General features: G+C 37.0%; 1 protein-coding gene across 1 annotated transcript in view; it reads left to right on the forward strand.

The window, feature by feature from the left end:
* The window catches only part of IL1RAPL1 (interleukin 1 receptor accessory protein like 1), a 1,353,569-nt gene that overhangs the window by 1,037,549 nt on the left and 298,592 nt on the right, over positions 1 to 17,428 (forward strand). The window contains exon 6 of the mRNA XM_032426508.1: positions 15,897 to 15,971. Within this exon, the coding sequence (XP_032282399.1) occupies positions 15,897 to 15,971 (75 nt within the window). The remainder of the gene's footprint in view (positions 1 to 15,896; positions 15,972 to 17,428) is intronic.

The following is a 17,428-nucleotide window of genomic DNA, read 5'->3' on the forward strand; positions in this document are numbered from 1 at the left end:
CTATATAGGGGTGGCTCAGTCAGTTGGGCGTCCAACTCTTGGTTTGGGCTCAGGTCAAGATCTCAGGGTCGTGGAATCGAGCCCCGTGTCAGGCTCTGTGCTCAGTGCAGGGTCTGCTTGTCTTCCTCCTCCTCCTCCTCCCCCTCCCTTCTCTCTCTCTTTCTCTCCCTCTCTCTCATAAGTGAATTTTTAAAAATCTTTTAAAATAAAAAACTCTAAACTATATAATCTATTAGGAACCAAAGATGAAAAATAAGCACAATTTGGCAGTTTATCAGGCTCAACAAATATTAATTTGGAGTGTTAGCGACTCATAGTGGGACCAGCAGACACAAATAAATTAATAGAGCACTAACTTAAGAATACAGGCATCAAAGTAGACCTCATCTCTTAATGTGGCTCACATAGTTGGGTACTTGCTTGTTGACTCTAGCTGTGTTCTCTTTCTCTCTTGTTTTCTCTTCGTTTGATTATGTGTGAATGACAGTGCTGTTGCCTGAAAGTGACTTCAAAGTCATCCCTGCAGGCCTTACCTTATTGAGTTCAGGTGAATTGTGGTATCTACATTGTTCTTCTAATGGGGCCTGAAGCAATCTAATAATTTGCCTTTGGGTCCTATGGACCATGTGGTGTTTACTACCCACCGCTCCATCTTAAATGATGTGATGGTCACTGATTGTGATTGAGCACTAAACATAGTGCTCTGTGTTTAGCGATGCTTCTGCTAGGTTAATCAGTATGGAATTAGCTATTGCTTGCAGCCATTGTCTTTGAAGCATTGTTTCATCCAGGCAAGAGCTTTCTGGAATATGTAGATTTGTGAATCAAAATTCACAACCTAATTCCAGTTTACCATGAGAAGAAACAGGTCAGACAGCCTGGTGTTTATTCATAAATTATTCCTAGGAGGTGATTAGTATCTGGCCTTCACCTCATGATTCCTACATTTGTTAATTGTTTCAATAAAATGTTCTCAAGAGGACTCTGATCCCTGTGTCCCACTGCCTCGTTAATCTCTTCTGCTGATATCGAGTCCAGCTCGCTTTCTATATTCATGCCGTTCCCTCTTTTTGGAATGACCCATCCCTCCTTTCTTCTCAGGGATAGTTCAGCCTTGTTTCTGAAGGCATTTAAATCCCCAATAGTGGTATTAATACGCACTAACGTTTATGGAGTGCATTTTTTGTGCTAGGCATAATACCAGACACCCTTATGTTCATTTAAACTTCACAACAAGCCTTTAGAAATCTGTTTTTTTTTTTCCCAAGGAATATATTTAACCTACTTTACAGATGAGGAAACTGAGTTTCGAACTTGTGAATCACTTTGCATACAACGATTCTGTAATAAAGCAGGGTCAAGGTTTGCACCTCAGACTTCCTGACCCTAAAGCTTTTGATTTTTCCATTGCAGATAAAGGAGACAAAGAGGTCTGTTAAAGGAGTCTACTAAAGGAGTCTGTTAACTAGTAACCTTGTACTGGGAACATACTTTGTGGCTTTATGGCTTGCTTATTTGGCCTCTTGATTTCCAAGTCTTGTCTTCATTGTGCTGTCGTCTTCCTACCGTATGGTGTATACCCATACCAACAAAACCAATTATTTGCCAAGTGTGTGAGAGAGAGTATGGTAGATGGGGAAAGTCTTGGTCCTTTGTGGGCAGCCTGGTCCAGGTACATTTATCTACTGCACCTATTACATGCCCTTCACTCTTGAATCTCTCTGATTCATATCTTACCTCTTCCATCCCTTAACTTACAACAACATCACCCATGGCCAGGACTATGTAGTTCACCTTACTGTTAAGTAGTATCTTTCATTGTTGAATTATTCATCATGCCTTTTCAGCCAGAGTGTAAATTACTTGTGTGTGGATATCTCGTTTTGTCCTTATTCGGCCTGGCCCTGTGGCATCAGCCCAAATGCTAGGCCAGTCACTGGCAGTTCTTACATATTGCTGATTGAGTGAGTGATTATCTTCAGTTGTACGTTATAAGTAGACAAAAAGAGAAATGAGAAAATTAAAAGTTATTCCCCAGAGATGAGTAGCATAGCTGAATATACTAACTTATGGTCATAAATCACTTAAAGGATGACATATTTCTCATAGAACTATACAAATAGCTGGTACTTAATATTTTTGAAAGGATATTAATAGTTATTTTCTGGATTCATGTAGTCTATTTTCTAGATGGGTAAGTTTTTTAAAGTAACTGAAGCTTATCTCATTGAACAAAAATGTATTTTTAATGAACAGTTTTTAATGCAAATCTTTAGGAAAAAGGAGCATATAATTACTGTCTTTTAAAATAGAATGCATGAGGGCCCCCTGGGTGGCTCATTCGTTAGGCGTCTGCCTTCAGCTCAGGTCATGATCTCAGGGTCCTAGAATCGAGCCCCACATTGGGCTCCCTGCTCAGCGGGAAGCCTGCTTCTCCCTCTCCCACTCCTGCTGCTTGTGTTCCCTCTCTTGCTATCTCTCTGTCAAAAAATAAATAAAATCTTTAAAAAATAAATAAATAGAATGCATGAAATATAATGAAATCTTTCCTTGACTAGTCATTCAAAGAATTTTTTTGAGCATTCACTATGTTCTACCTGTTATGGAAAATACTAAAAACATTAGTGACATGAAGGTTAAAAATTTTTTTTTTAAAACCACCATACTCTGGACTCCAGGAACCAGACTGAGGGTTATAGAAGGGAAGGGGGGTGGAGGAATAGGGTAACCGGGTGATGGGTATTAAGGAGGGCACGTGTGGTGATGACCACTGGGTGTTATATGCAACTAGTGAATCATTGAATACTAGAAAAATGAACAATAAAATAAAATAAAATAAAATAAACCATACTCCCTATTCTCAGTGAGTCTCAAGGGGAAGTCAGATGTAAGAAGGAAAAGTTACAACCCAGCCGTGTAAAGACTGGACAGAGGTAAGGAGGTAGTGTTTTGGGGCCCCATCAGGAGTCAGGAAACTTTAACCTAAGAATTAATATCTTTGGTGGTTATGGAAGGTGAGTTAGGATGTAAAGAATGATGTGGCCTTCCAGAAGGATAGATGGAGGCACGTTCCAAAAGAATCCAAGAGAATGGTGAACTAGGGAAAGGGTGGGGTATTCACTGTGTTTGTTACAGAACAGCCTGAGGCCAGTTCTAGACTTTAAATGAGCATAAAAAAAAAATCACATCAGATCATGTTATTTCCCTGCTTGCGTTGGTCCTGTATCAGTTACTGAATGACAGTCTTAGCTTGCTGAAGTGTAAGAAATACAAGCAAGCCCAGACCAGATGAGCAAAACCACATATTTAGCCTGTAGTTGACCACAGATGCACCAGCAAAGATCTTTCTGGCTTGGGTCAGATCGGTTGAACCTCCCAGCCATCTTGTAGACTTAAAAATAATAAATGGCGTTATACGAAAACAATGAATCATGGATCACTACTACATCAAAAACTAATGATGTATTGTATGGTGACTAACATAACATAATAAAATAAAATTTAAAAATAATAATAATAATGGGCGCCTGGGTGGCTCAGTTGGTTAAAGCGACTGCCTTCGGCTCAGGTCATGATCCTGGAGTCCCTGGATCGAGTCCCGCATCGGGCTCCCTGCTCGGCGGGGAGTCTGCTTCTCCCTCTGACCCTCCCCCCTCTCATGTGCTCTCTCTCATTCTCTTTCTCTCAAAAAAATAAATAAATAAATAAATAAATAATAATAATAAATGGCCACTATTTTAAGCTACTAAGATATAGAGTAATTTATAACTCAGTATTATTTAACTGATAAATTGTGTTAGTGTTCTTCAAATTTTTTCCTAAAGTAAAATGCCTTTGCTATATTTATTATAAACAAAGAAATGTGAAGATGTAATAGAAACAAATTTTGCTGAGCAAAGAGAGCCCTGGTATTGCTTTGAGCTGGCATAGATGCAATTCAGTTTCATTTCATTTCTTGTTATATACTTGGCTTGAAATTTATAATTTATACTCCACAATATGGACATATGTAGATGTATGCACATATTCATGCTATATAACACTCAAAAAATTTATGAAATCCTAGTTTTCATATCCATAACATTTAAAAAAATTTTTTTTTGTTTTGGACAATTTCAAGCATGACAGACACAAAAATAGAGAGAATAGCATCATGAAATTCCATGCAGCCATCACTCAGCTTGAGTGATTATCGACATTTGGTGTATGTTGCTGTTTGTAACAGGTTTTTGTCGTTTCTTTTCTCTTCTTTCCTTTTCTTTTCTTTTCTTTTCTTTTCTTTTGAGGATATGAATGGTGTTCAGTGCAACTAAGAAGAAATTCGCAGTTTGTTCCTGCTTTGCTGAAACAAAAATTCTTAAAATGACTAACCTCAGTTTGTTGCCAAGTAACTCTTGGCTATGCACTGATAGCAAAAGTAATATAACAGCATTCGTAGTATAATTAGATTTGAATAGCAAGTTTTATTTAAAGAGTGCCTGATCTTATTGCTCATAGGCATGCTTTCCTTTCTTGTTTTTTGTTTTCGGTAGTAATCACGTTTTTAATGACTTGTGATAGGCTTTCATTTTATGAAACAATAGAAAACTGCCATAGGAACTTTTTAGTAGGCTTTTAGACATGTTGAAGCCGCTTAAAATCCATTTAGGTAGGAGGTTATTATTTGTTAAATAATTGTTTTTATAAAATGACTTCTGCAAAAAACATAATCCCCAACAGCGTTACTTGGATGATGATAACAAATAATCTAAACAGGAAAACATGGTGATGATGTAGTAAGTCACAAATGCTCCATTTGTTGAGTGAATGAATGGGAATTTAGGGTTCTGTTTTTTCACTCTACCCAGAATAGAGAAAATGAAATGCTTTTTCTTTGGTCTGCCTTCCAGATATATGTTTGGGTAAGGAAGGAAGGATGTGTGAGATGAAAGGAGGGAGGGAGAGGAGAAGGCAAAAGGAAGGGAGGAGGGAAAAGAAAATGGAAGGGAGAGAGGGTAGAGAGCAAGAAGGGAGGGAGAGAGAGACTAATTATTTGGAGGTATATTTCTTTAAGCAGTAATGCTGTTAAATATGACAGGCAGCCTGTAATTTAACACACAATATTTATCTTACTATTTTATTGGAATTTCAGGGTTCCAGCTACATATACAGAAGTTAGCTTAAATTCATGGACTATCAAAGGAACTGTACTATCTCCTAGTATAGCCTCATTGTTGACATATGTCAGGAATGTTAAAGCAAGTGCCAAAGTTAAGTATATCAAGATTTGACAAACCTAATTATTGTCCCATAAGAAGCTGAGCACCAATGAAAGTTTAAATCATCTAGAAGAATGCAGTGTAGTAATAGTAGAATTGTTTAATTTATGTTTACACATTTTAGGCAAAAATGATGTTATTTTTATAGGATTTGGACTGTTGTAAAATGTCACTCTAAAGGACACCCCTAATATTTTATATAATTACTATGAAAATTTAAAAATTTATATTCATATTCATAAACCTTGAATTTCAATGGAGAACATGCTTATTAAGGTTTATTTTTCTCTTTGGCAACAGTTTTAATGGGATTTTCAGAATGCTCACTTTTTTTTGGTCCACTATCATCATGAGATCCTCAAATTGTATGTCATCACCAAGTCCTGTAACCATTAAAGGGTTCTGCTTATAAGAACCAATGACAGATGTAATCCTCCCTTCCAGTCTTAAGAAAATAGTGTTAGACATACTCAAATTCTACAGTAAAAGCTTCACTATTGTCCAATATGGTTAAATCTTAAAGAGGTCCATGAAACTGACACAGAAGTTTTCGTCTCTCTTTCCGAACACTGTCGAAGTAATGTTTTCCCCCAGTGTATTCCATATCGTCGGAAACTCCAAGGAAAACAAGGCATCTAGTAGAAACTACATTAGAAATCACAAATGTTGAAAAGCAGTCTAGAAAAAAGGCAGGCATGTGACCATTAAAATCGGACAGTGTGGGTTCAAATCTTGACTTCTATCCTCACTGGCTGTTCATTTTGAGAGAAATTTCTAGATCTTTTCATTGCGGCAAACTGATGGTCAAATGAAATAATGTAACTGCACACCCCCAAATATAATGTGTGTTAATTTTTCTATCTATATGCTTATTTTCAATCTTATATTTATGTTCTTATGTCTTAAAAGCCTTAAATTTATGCTGAGAGTTAGAGCTAACAACAGGCCAAGTTAATAGTTTGTGACAGAAATTAAAACAGAGTGTGCTGTGTTAACTTTTAATGATAAATGGAGGTATTACATGGGCTACTTTAATCCCTCCCTGGCTAGCTCCTTTGAATACTTATTGCCACTTACCAAAAAAATTATTTTTAGGATCCTTCCTTTGGTAAACATGTGTTCAGTGATTGCAAACAACTTCCATATTAACTGAAATATAATAGTATTAGGAAGCTTTTGCTGTGAAATAATTCTCTAATGTTTCAACAGCTAAATGTTTTATGATACATTAGAATTATTTTTGCAGTTCTGGAATGCCTCTGCTATTCTGCATTAAACGGTTTATTCTTTGTCTTTAGAGAAGAACCTCTTTTTTAAAAAAAAAGATTTATTTATTTATTTTGAGAGAGTGAGTGTAGAGGAGAACCTCTTTTTTTTTAAAGATTTATTTATTTATTTTGAGAGAGTGAGTGGGGTGGGGGTAGAGCGAGAGAGAGAATCTCCAGAAGACTCCCTGCCGAGCATGGAGCCTGATGCAGGGCTCGATCCGATTACCCTGAGATCATGACCTGAGCTGAAACCAAGAGTCAAACACTCAACTGACTGAGCCACCCAGGCGTCCCTAGAGAAGAACCTCTTAATTTTTAGTTGTTGGGGTGGGGGCAAGAGGCCTCGGTGGCGGTCATTCTTTCTATGAGGGTTTAGAAGGAGGAAGAGGTTATTCTTTCTTTACATAGAGTCTTAATTAATTCTTCTCATTTGGCCTCTCATCTCTCCCCTGCACCCTGTCATACTTGCCCTTTCTGGGTTCTAAGCCTATGCAGTTTCATACACCCCCATGGCTTCCTTCTTGGCTGTGGTCCGGGTAGCCCAGACTGCATTGTCCTGCAGTTTCATCAGTCCCCATGTTTTTGATAGCTTTTTGTCTACCAGAAAATTGAAATCTCTTGTCCAACTCAGGCTTAAAATATAGATAATAAAACCACTTTTAATATACGGTTATCATATAGCACGGTTTCTCAACCTTAGCACTCTTGATATCTGGAATGGGATAATTCTTGTGGGGATCCTTCCTGTACGTTGTAGGAAGTTAAGCGGCATCCCTTGTCAAGCGGCACCCCCTCCCACCAGCTGTGACAACCCCAGTTGAGAACCACTTTCAGAAGGCCTTATCAGTGAGTAAATGTGCAAGATTCTGTATCATGAAGAAAAAGCCAAGAAACGCAAATATCTTCTGCATTGAAGTACAGTATAAATAAACCAACCTAATATAATCTGGAAGGCCATTAAATTGCATTACACTATGCTATGGAAATGTAATGTCTTATTTTGATAGTCCAGGCCAAGCAGATAATTAAAAATTTTCTGATTTTTAGTAGTAACATGATGCCTTTTGTCTTTTCCACAATTTTTCTTTAATAAGCATTTCCAAATATCCTGGGATTTCTAATTTTCATTTCTTAAAGACCTTTTATCCACTAATAGAAAAAGAAAAAAAAAAGATATGCTATGATAATTTTGTTCACTTTCTCATTGCTAGGGAAGAGATGCTTTCCCTCACAGGACAGACAATTTTTTGGAATCAACTGTTGTCCCTAAAAGCTAATTGGTGACAACATGTTAATTTTTTCCTTTCCTGTCAACAGAAGTCGAAAGAGTAGTTGGCATGCTCACCTCCCTGATTATAGCTATTACATCAATCAGCATCCTTTTTCTAGTGTTCATCATAATTCCTCTAGATAATTATGTATTGTTCCAGTTTTCTCACCATTGTGTTTCACTTTAGCTTCGACTACACTCAAATTTATTTAAAATGGTTGAAATGGGTCATGCAATCAGTTAGAATTCATCCCCACAACATTTATGCAAAATCCACCACAGCAATTGTTTTTAAAATAATTCTTAAAAATATTAAACCACCTTTATTCCATCTACCCATATTTTTCTCAGCTCATTTGGTCAGAATGAGGGTGCAGTCAGTGACTGAATGAGATCTGAGGTCAGCATGAGTCTGGCTTTGGCAAGCAGGGCTGCTCACGCTGGAAGCTGGGGCTTAAGAGACCATTGCAGAAGGTGGCAAATGAATAAAGAATCTGAGCCCTAATATTAGCTCCATGTTAATTAACTTTTTTATGATATTCTTGAGTGATTCTATTTTAAAAACAGTTATTCAATGAATATAATCTCTTCATTGTTAATGTTACCTGGGAGGCTTATGTAGAGATTGGAAAAGCGATTAAACATAAATTCCATCGCTCCTATGATAGAATAGTACTTTATAATAAATATTTTTTAAATAAGAAAAACTAAATTAAACATGATGATATTAAATTTGCCAATTGAATATGTTCCACATATCATTGCACCAAGGGAGTACTGGAGGACTGTTTTTAATATCTTGGCTAACATGGCTCTGATTCTATTAATCAAAAACAAATTCAGGGGCATACATTTTTTATATTATGCATGATATTAAAGCAAAATGGGACAGAGATTAGCCAGAGTTTATCTCATGATAAGTTAATATGGCATTCGCCTTAAGTATGAAACTTTTTTAGACCATTTCCTCAGTCTTTTGGGGGGCCGGAAAGAGAAGATGAGTTATCAGTCAGTGGCTTAAGTTTTCAAAATATAAATGGAAAATCAATAGTAAAATTTCCTAGCCTCTGTGGATAAAAGGAAGTGACTGAATTGATTTATAAAAACTTGTTTCTTGATTCCTATTACCCCCATGAAATTGTCCCCCATATCATTAAATAGCATTGCTATTCAAGTATTTGCTCAAGCCCATAACTGGGGATCCCTGGATGCCATATCAAGACCATCAGTAAATTTGGCTAGTTCTGCCTACCAAATAGATACTTAAAGGAAAAAATCCTACCATTTCCGCCACCAAAACCAATGTTGCCTCACCTGTCTGTGGACTGCTTCAGTGCCATTCTTCCTGGTTTGCCTATCTCTACTCTGCCTTGTTATTTATATTAACATATAAATAAAAATAATGGGCTCGCTCCAGAATTCTTCAGGGCATTCTCACTATGTTTAGAATAAAACCCACGTCTTTTCCATGTTCTACAAGGCCTGCCCGGCCCATGGCTATCTCTGACCTCATTGCCACTCTTTCCGTAGGTCAATATGGCTGTAATGATCTGTGCTATCCCTCACACATGACAGGCACACTCCCATCTCAGGACCTTTGCACTTGTCCTTCCCTCTGCCTGCCATAATCTTCCTCTAGGTATGCACATGGGTGATTTCCTCCCTTCCCACAAATCTGTCTCAAATGATCATCATTGCAAACGTCCCTGACATTCATCTCTAAAATAGCACCTGCGTTAGTCTCTTTCTCCTCAGCTGCTTTATTTTTTATAATACTTATAACCACCCACTATTATATTATGCATGTACTCATTTACATGTATATTTCACATCTCCCTCTCTGGACTGCAAGCTCCTTGAAAGCAAGGAATTTTGTCCATCTGGTTCACTGTTATACCCTCTAGCAACTAGGAAAGTGTCTGGCAAAGAGGAGAGGTTTTAAAAATACTTGTTGAATGAATGATTGAACATATTTGTTTTATTTGCATTATAAGCGACATTGATCAAATCATATGAATAAAATATTAAGTATCAAAGCCAGTCAAATGAATTTCTTGATTTACCTGAATACATGCATTTTGATAGATATATTAAGAGTTACATCCTTGAAAGTATTTGCTCTATCACTTTGACAAGTCTCTTAGATCAAGGTTATCTTCTACATGGTTTTAGTTTGCTCATAAACCGCTCTCCCTGCAGTTTTCTGCTCAGTTACTTTGCCACTCCTCTTGCTTTGAAGCTTCTGAGGCTCCATGACTCTGTCGTCAGCCACCATAATTGTTTGCAACAGAAAGGAGAAATTTTGCCAACCCCAGTGCATTAGAGATAAATGAAAAAGAAAGCACCCCTTTTCCCCCAAATGGCTTTACCCTAGAATATGTTAATATTTTCTCCTGTCCATTCATTTCTTTCCCCCAAGGAACGTGGGATTGTGTCTACTTGCCATAGCTCTCACAAGCTCTATGCCCTACTGTTAGAAACTAATGTTAAAACATTCCAGGCCAAGGGAGCCTGTGTGGCTCAGTCCATTGGGCATCCCACTCTTGATTTCAACTTAGGTCATGATCTCAGAGTTGTGAGATCGAGCCCTGTTTGGGGCTCCATACTCAGGGTGGGGTCTGCATGAGATTCTCTCTCTCTCCCCCCCCCGCCCCCCCCCCCACTCACATACTAAATAGATAGATAGATAGATAGATAGATAGATAGATGATAGATAGATAGATAGATAGATAGATAGATAAAATCTTTAAAAAAAATTCCAGGCCAAAGAAAGCAGAACTAAAATCCCATTCTGAGTCATTGAAGCTCTATGGTTAATCCACATTACTTTGACTTGCTAGGAAAATAGGCAGTTGTTTGTCGACTCTTTTAAGTTAAAAAAATATATATGCAGACAACAAAACAAACAAAAACCATTATAAAATGGGGCATGTTGGTGGGATTGCCGCAAAGCATGTTTTGTCATCGGCCCTATAAATCTGTGAATATTGTTTTGTGACCAGATTCAGTTGGTAGATTTAAATGGGGTCAAAAAGAATTCACCTCTGAGTATAGCACTCAGCACAATGCATCATTTATATGCTCTTGTCTCACACATACATGATTCTATGTCTTATTGATCTCTTTCTTTCTGATATAGTCTTACTATTGGTCAGTACTTCATAAATGCTCTTGAAATTGAGTAATAAGTATAGTATGATTATTTATCTAGGTTGTAAGCTCTCTCAGGGTTAAAAGCTGTATTTTGTTCACCTTTGAGTTTTTTTGCAATCTCAGTACATTGTTTGCATATCTAAAAGTCTTCAAAATGGTTTTGTTGAATTGTGTTCTTGAAGACAGATCAGTTCTCCTGTTATGGAAACTAATATAGGAAATATTAATGATTCTTAAATTCAAGATCTAAATGCCTTTTGAACCCTTAGCTAAGCATCCGTGTTGTTTTCTTATTAGGCTATATAGAATGTCAAATGCTATTGTCCCATTCTTTGATGGGTATTAGAGCAGATTTATTTTCCATCTGCTATATTCAAGCACTTAATCTGTTATCTTACTTAATCTTCACACCAAGCCATAAAGGAAAATTATTTATGTCACATTCTATATATATAAGGAGACTGAGACTCAGAGAGTTTAAATAACTTCTCCAACTTTCCAAATCATCAAGGCAGAGTCAGGAATTATTAGACCTATATCTCCCTGAAGCCTAAGCGTATTATCTTTCTTACTCCACCATAATGCTTTTAAGAAACAAAGCAGTGAAGGCACCAATTAAAATACATTTTGAAAATTGTCTGTATTTTTGAAAGTACAAATTTTGTCCTAGGATTATTATAGGTATCCAAGAAGTATTGAGTATTCTCAGTAATATTTGAGGGATTAATATTTGGGGGAGTAAAATTAAATTTTAGATGAATGGTTGGTCAATAGAGAAAGGTATGCTCATCCTAAATATCTTAACATAACTCTCTTCTGTAAGAACATTAGAAACATTCAAGAATACTGGCCTCATGCCCCTGGTTTGTTGTTACTTTTGTTTTTGGAAGTCAGGATCCTATTTTTCAGTGTTTGATGACCCAAACGTACATGGAATGGGGAAAAAAGGGGAGAGCCTGTATCCCTTCATGATTAATTAGGGAACCTTAACATAGATAAAGAATCAGTCCTACACACAGCTTCATATATGCTGAATTCTAGATGTTTCTCTAACTGGCAGCTGGTAAGCAAAACAAATGTCCTTAAAATTCCCCTTCTACTCTGCAGAACACTTTTGTCAATTGGAGCATCTGAATAATTGGGACAGACCTGTAAGACAGGTGTGTTTTTATTTTAAATAACTGTATCAGCTTTACTATTGTCAATAGGGTGTTCTGAAGAATAAATCGAGAGCTTGAAAATACTTATGGTGGTAGATAACATAGAAATATTGTAATACATAATTAGCAGAAAAACATTTCTACTTTAATTGTTGTGGGGTTTTTTTAGGTAGATAAAATATGATTAGGATTTAAAATCAACCTGTGCTTCATGTTACTACTGTCAGACTTTCTTCAGTTTTTCAGTGATTTCAGTTTAGTGTGTCTGTATGTCTTTGTGTGTGTTTGTGGGGGGGGGGGGGAGAAAGAGAAGGAAAGAGAGTGTCCCAAAAGGCAAGTTGTTTTCTTGACAATGAAATGTCAATTGGTCTAGTCATGGTCTGACGCTAATTTGTTTGTTTGTTTGTTTGTTTTTAAAGATTTTATTTATTTATTTGAGAGAGAGAATGAGATAGAGAGAGCATGAGAGGGTCAGAGGGAGAAGCAGACTCCCTACCGAGCAGGGAGCCTGATGTGGGACTCGATCCCGGGACTCCAGGATCATGACCTGAGCCGAAGGCAGTCGCTTAACCAACTGAGCCACCCAGGCGCCCTGTTTTTTTTTTTTTTTTTATTGTGATCAATTTGTTTGAATTTCCTTGCAGTCCCACCTTTGCCCATGAAGAAAATAAAGGTTTTGTGTGGTGTGTGTGTTTATTTTGTTTGGATATTAACATTCCTGCATTTGTTTGCCAGTTCTGTCTTTTGTCTGTTCGATTCAGCTAATCACCATAAAGTGTCAAAAACACCCAAATAATGGATAATTGAGCATATGTCCTTTATTTGTGGTAGCAAAATTGGTCCCCCTCAAATGACTGTGGAGCTGAGCTACATCTTTGCTCTAACGGTCACTTCTTTTCACAGTCATTTTGCCATTGTGTCAGATCGATAGTTCAGCTATTGTACTCTCTGGAAGTTTCCATTCACTTTTAGCAAAGATAGGTGAATCATATGAGAAGCATGCCTAACGGATAAATAGTGTCAGAGCATAATATCAAAACATGACAGGGACGCCTAGGTGGCTCAGTCAGTTAAGCGTTTGCCTTCGGCTCAGGTCATGATCTCAGGGTCCTGGGATCGAGCCCCGCATCAGGATCCCTGCTTGGGGGGGGGGGGTCTGCTGCTCCCTCTCTGCCCCTCCCCTACTTGTGATCTCTCTCACCAGCTCTGCTCACTTGCTCTCTCTCTCAAATAAATAAAATAAAAATAAATCTTTAAAAAGAACACGACAGACTGCACAGTAAGAGAGCTCTGCTATAGGTTAGAGTTACTTAGTTGCACATTTTTGCTCTCCTAAGAGGTTGCTCACACCTTGAGGGGAAACCTGCACAAAGCTATAGTACTTGACAGAATTTTCAAGGAGCAGGTAACAAAGAATTGGGAGGAAAGATCTAGCAAGAGCTCTAGCTTCAGCTTGTTCTGTTACCTTTGGCAAGCCAGTTGGGTTTTGTTTTTTTTCTTTGTTTGTTTGTTTTGCACCTAAGATCCTGTATCTCTAAAACAAGGAAGGTGAATCAGCCCAGATTTTTATTTTTTAACTTCTGATTATTGTAAAATGTAAGGGCAGAAACCAGAGCTAACCCAAGCCCCCATCACAATGCCTAGCACATTATAGTGTTCCTGATACATCAGTTGAGTTGAATTGAAATTTTTTGGTAAAAATCTTAGGTGAAATACTGATGTGTGATATGAATAAAAGCAAAGCTCCTTTTGTCCAGAGAGGGTGGGTGGTACAAGTCAAGCCATGTGGACCACGCTTTATCTCCATCTTCACTTCACCTGCCCAGAGGGGCACTATGGAAATCACAGGGCTTTAGGGAACACAATTTAAAAAATCAAAGGAATTAATAAGCATATAATTTTCTCTGGCTCCAGCATTCTTTGATTCCTCTGCTAACTTGGAATCATCACATAGAGAGTAATATGAAAGGTCTTAAAGATACAACCTTATGCCACAGGGTAGGTGGTGGGTTGAGGTGGAGAACCACAAAACCATTTTATATTCCTGAAACAATGTGCTATATTTGCATTTTATTATCTTTCTCTACAGTTTTGTTCTCTTACTAGAAGTCAGTGTGGGATGTGTTTGAACAGAGAACATTTCTCTCAGCTGCTTTCTGTAACAAACTGTTGAGTTGTCTTCTTATAACTACATAATCACAAAATTTTATAAATTGAGTTAATTTCCTGAATAAGCCAGTTATTTTGATACCATAGTTGCTTTTGAAGTTCACTGAAAGCATATGAGAATCCAAGCCTAGGAAATGTGGCTTTTTGACCTAGTAATGGTGAACTGTTTTGCCAACCTTTAGTGAATAATCTACTTATTTAGCTGGTAGGAGAATAAAAATCTGTAAATCTCAGTGTAGACAAGAAATAAGAGTAAGGTTAATCAGAGATGTCAAATCTTCAAGAAGAATTTTGGAGTGATTTATCGCATCCCATTACCCCAACTTTCCTTTCCCCTTCATTCCCGTCCCTGTGTTAAATGCTAACGAAGATGAATGAATAATGCATTCAATTACTTGCAAATGAAAGCTATTGATCCTCTGTGAGGTTGGTGTCCCAAACCAGGACTCTTAAAACTCATCCCTATTTTTCTGCACTGGGGGTTCATGACTCATTTGCACAGACTGCGTTTTCTGTTAAAGAGAAATGAAGGTGAGCTGCAGAGGCAGATTGAATTCTCGAATCCTTTGGTGATGAGGACATGTGGCCAAGTCCTGGCACTGCTGTGTAGATCAGCCTTCTAGTTATCACCCAAACTGGCATGGCCTCCTGGCAAGGAAGGAATAAAGCCCTCGGAGTGAAACATTTAGTTCAGCAACCCTTAATTGATCATTTCTGTCCTTGTTTCACAGTGGAAGTTGCCTTGACAAGTTTCAAGGGACCTGGGAGATTCAATCAGAGAGGGTGGGGAGGGAGGCTTAATGAGGCAGAACTGTCTGTTTGTCTAAAGTCCAGACAGTCTCGTTTGGCTAGGAATGAAGTCTGCAATGGGAAACCTATCTTCAAGGGGCATCATAATAAAACTCTTAGATCTGTAGGCTGATAACTGATAAATTGATGGGAGCTCAGAGCAGAAATATGTGGAAGCTGAAAAATCAAAGCAGGTATATCGTGCAAATTAGCAATAAATGCTACAAAATGTAATGGATAATAGTGATAAGGGGTTTTGAGTAAATGGCAAGTATATAAAATATATTCACAAGTGCAAGCTGCACTTGTACTAATGGAATGCCACACTGCTATCCCTTTAGTGATTACGTGTGTAAGAAATACTTAACCTATTTATTAAGTTAGGGGTTTTGAGGCAGTGTGATCCAGGGTATGGAAACTTGGAAAGGGATTAAGGAAAATAAGACATTATCTCCCCCACATCATCAAAATGCACAATACAGATATCACGTTTAGCTTTAATTAACACAGAGAAAATGTAGGGTACCCTTTAAAATGGAAAACAAGGTGCAAATTGAAAATATTTGATGAAGCAGAGTCATATGTTCTTAAGGACTGGCCAATCCTGATTCCAACTTCAACGGTCTCGTGTGACTGTCAATATGGAAGTGTTATATTTGACTCGTGTACAATCTAATAGCTTTTCAGCTCGCCTGAAAAAAAGTCATTACTTGGTAGAATGCTTTGACACACTGCTCTGAGAATGAAAAGTATCTGGGAAAATAAAATGTGTTCTATCATTCAGCTCATGCAGTGTTAACTAGAAGTCTGTATTGTTATTGTTTTTCAGCCCCTCTGACTGATAAGCCACCCAAGCTTTTGTATCCTATGGAAAGTAAACTGACAATTCAGGAGACTCAGCTGGGTGAGTAATTCCTTAATTCTGGTTAATACCCTTTTCTCAATACATTCTGACAGTTAATAAGCCTAGATTGTAACCTGATGTCATCCTCTAAGCCAAACCTGTGTGTATTTAAAGGGAGCAAAATTAGGAAATCCCAGCAAACATGGCCCAATCCATCCCCCACAGTCTGTGCATTAGGACCAAGCTGGACATATGGATATAAAGACTCAAGTGTTTTTCATATGGTTGTTAGGAAATGAGATGGACTGAAGGTCTTATTGGTGGCATTATATTGTCATTTTATAAGGCTTGAACTGGTTTTACAACAGGCAGTGTGGAACTCTTTGACTTATACCATTAGTACATTAAAACACAATTTTTGAAAATTGGGAGGAAAGGTACAGATTCATTAAGGTAAGTGTCGCCATTACAGTTAAAAATCATTTTTATCTAATCAAATGTAAAGGACATTATGCTATTTTATTTTTAATAAAATGTGAGCAAGTGACTTTTGGTTAAAGGACTAACAGGTTTGGGACATAAGAACATGGACAGAATTGCTTTGGTAAAACTATCCAGTTGTCTACAAATCAGAATTCTAACTTAGTTATCTTAGAATTCAGTCTGGAATTTCCAAATGTGGTGTATCTATATTCAGTATAATTTTAAGTATAATTTTAACCATATATTCATGTTTGTTAAGGAATTTTTTCCCACACTCACCATTTCACAATAGAAATACTTTATTATATACAACTAAAAAGGAATTGATAGACCATCCCTTAAGCTATCAATGTTATTGTTTTGGGACTGAGAATTTGGATTAAAATTGTAAATCATCTTCAAAATGAAGATTACAGATGTGATCATCTTTAGTAATAGTATATTCAATTTTTTTTGTTATATTCAAATTTATAGTGCAAAAAGATATGGTCTTAGAACCTATGAAATTATTATAGTTAACAGATTTCTAACATTGGAAATATTTACTAACTTTAAGGCATGAACATATGCAAGATTTATACAAGTCAGGGTATCAGTATGCTTCTTTGATAATAAACCCAAGCCTTTGAATTGATGCCATATACATGCAAGTAGTATTCAAATTGTCATTATTATGAGATAGAAGACCACAAGCATCATTAAAGCAAAGCTCTATATGAAACAAAGAGATATATTAAAATTGCATCATGCTCTTTACTCATGTTATGGTATATTAAAGTATGTTAGATTTTATTGCTACTTTCTGAGGAAATTTTGAAATGTAAATTCTAAGTGGCCACACTCATATACACATTTCAGTATTCCTAGGAAGATGTATTTCTAAGGAGTTATACAAAACGATATATATATATATATCGGGAAAGAAGAAGTGGTTTATGGTGCCAGTTATCAGTAATGAATATAGTGAAAATGGAATTAATTGTGTCTCTTTACTTGACAACATAATTAAAAGAATACTGTGATTGATGGTTGCC

The sequence above is a fragment of the Phoca vitulina genome, unplaced genomic scaffold, assembly GCF_004348235.1.
Source record: "Phoca vitulina isolate PV1807 unplaced genomic scaffold, GSC_HSeal_1.0 scaffold35, whole genome shotgun sequence".
NCBI classification, from domain to species: Eukaryota; Metazoa; Chordata; class Mammalia; order Carnivora; family Phocidae; genus Phoca; species Phoca vitulina.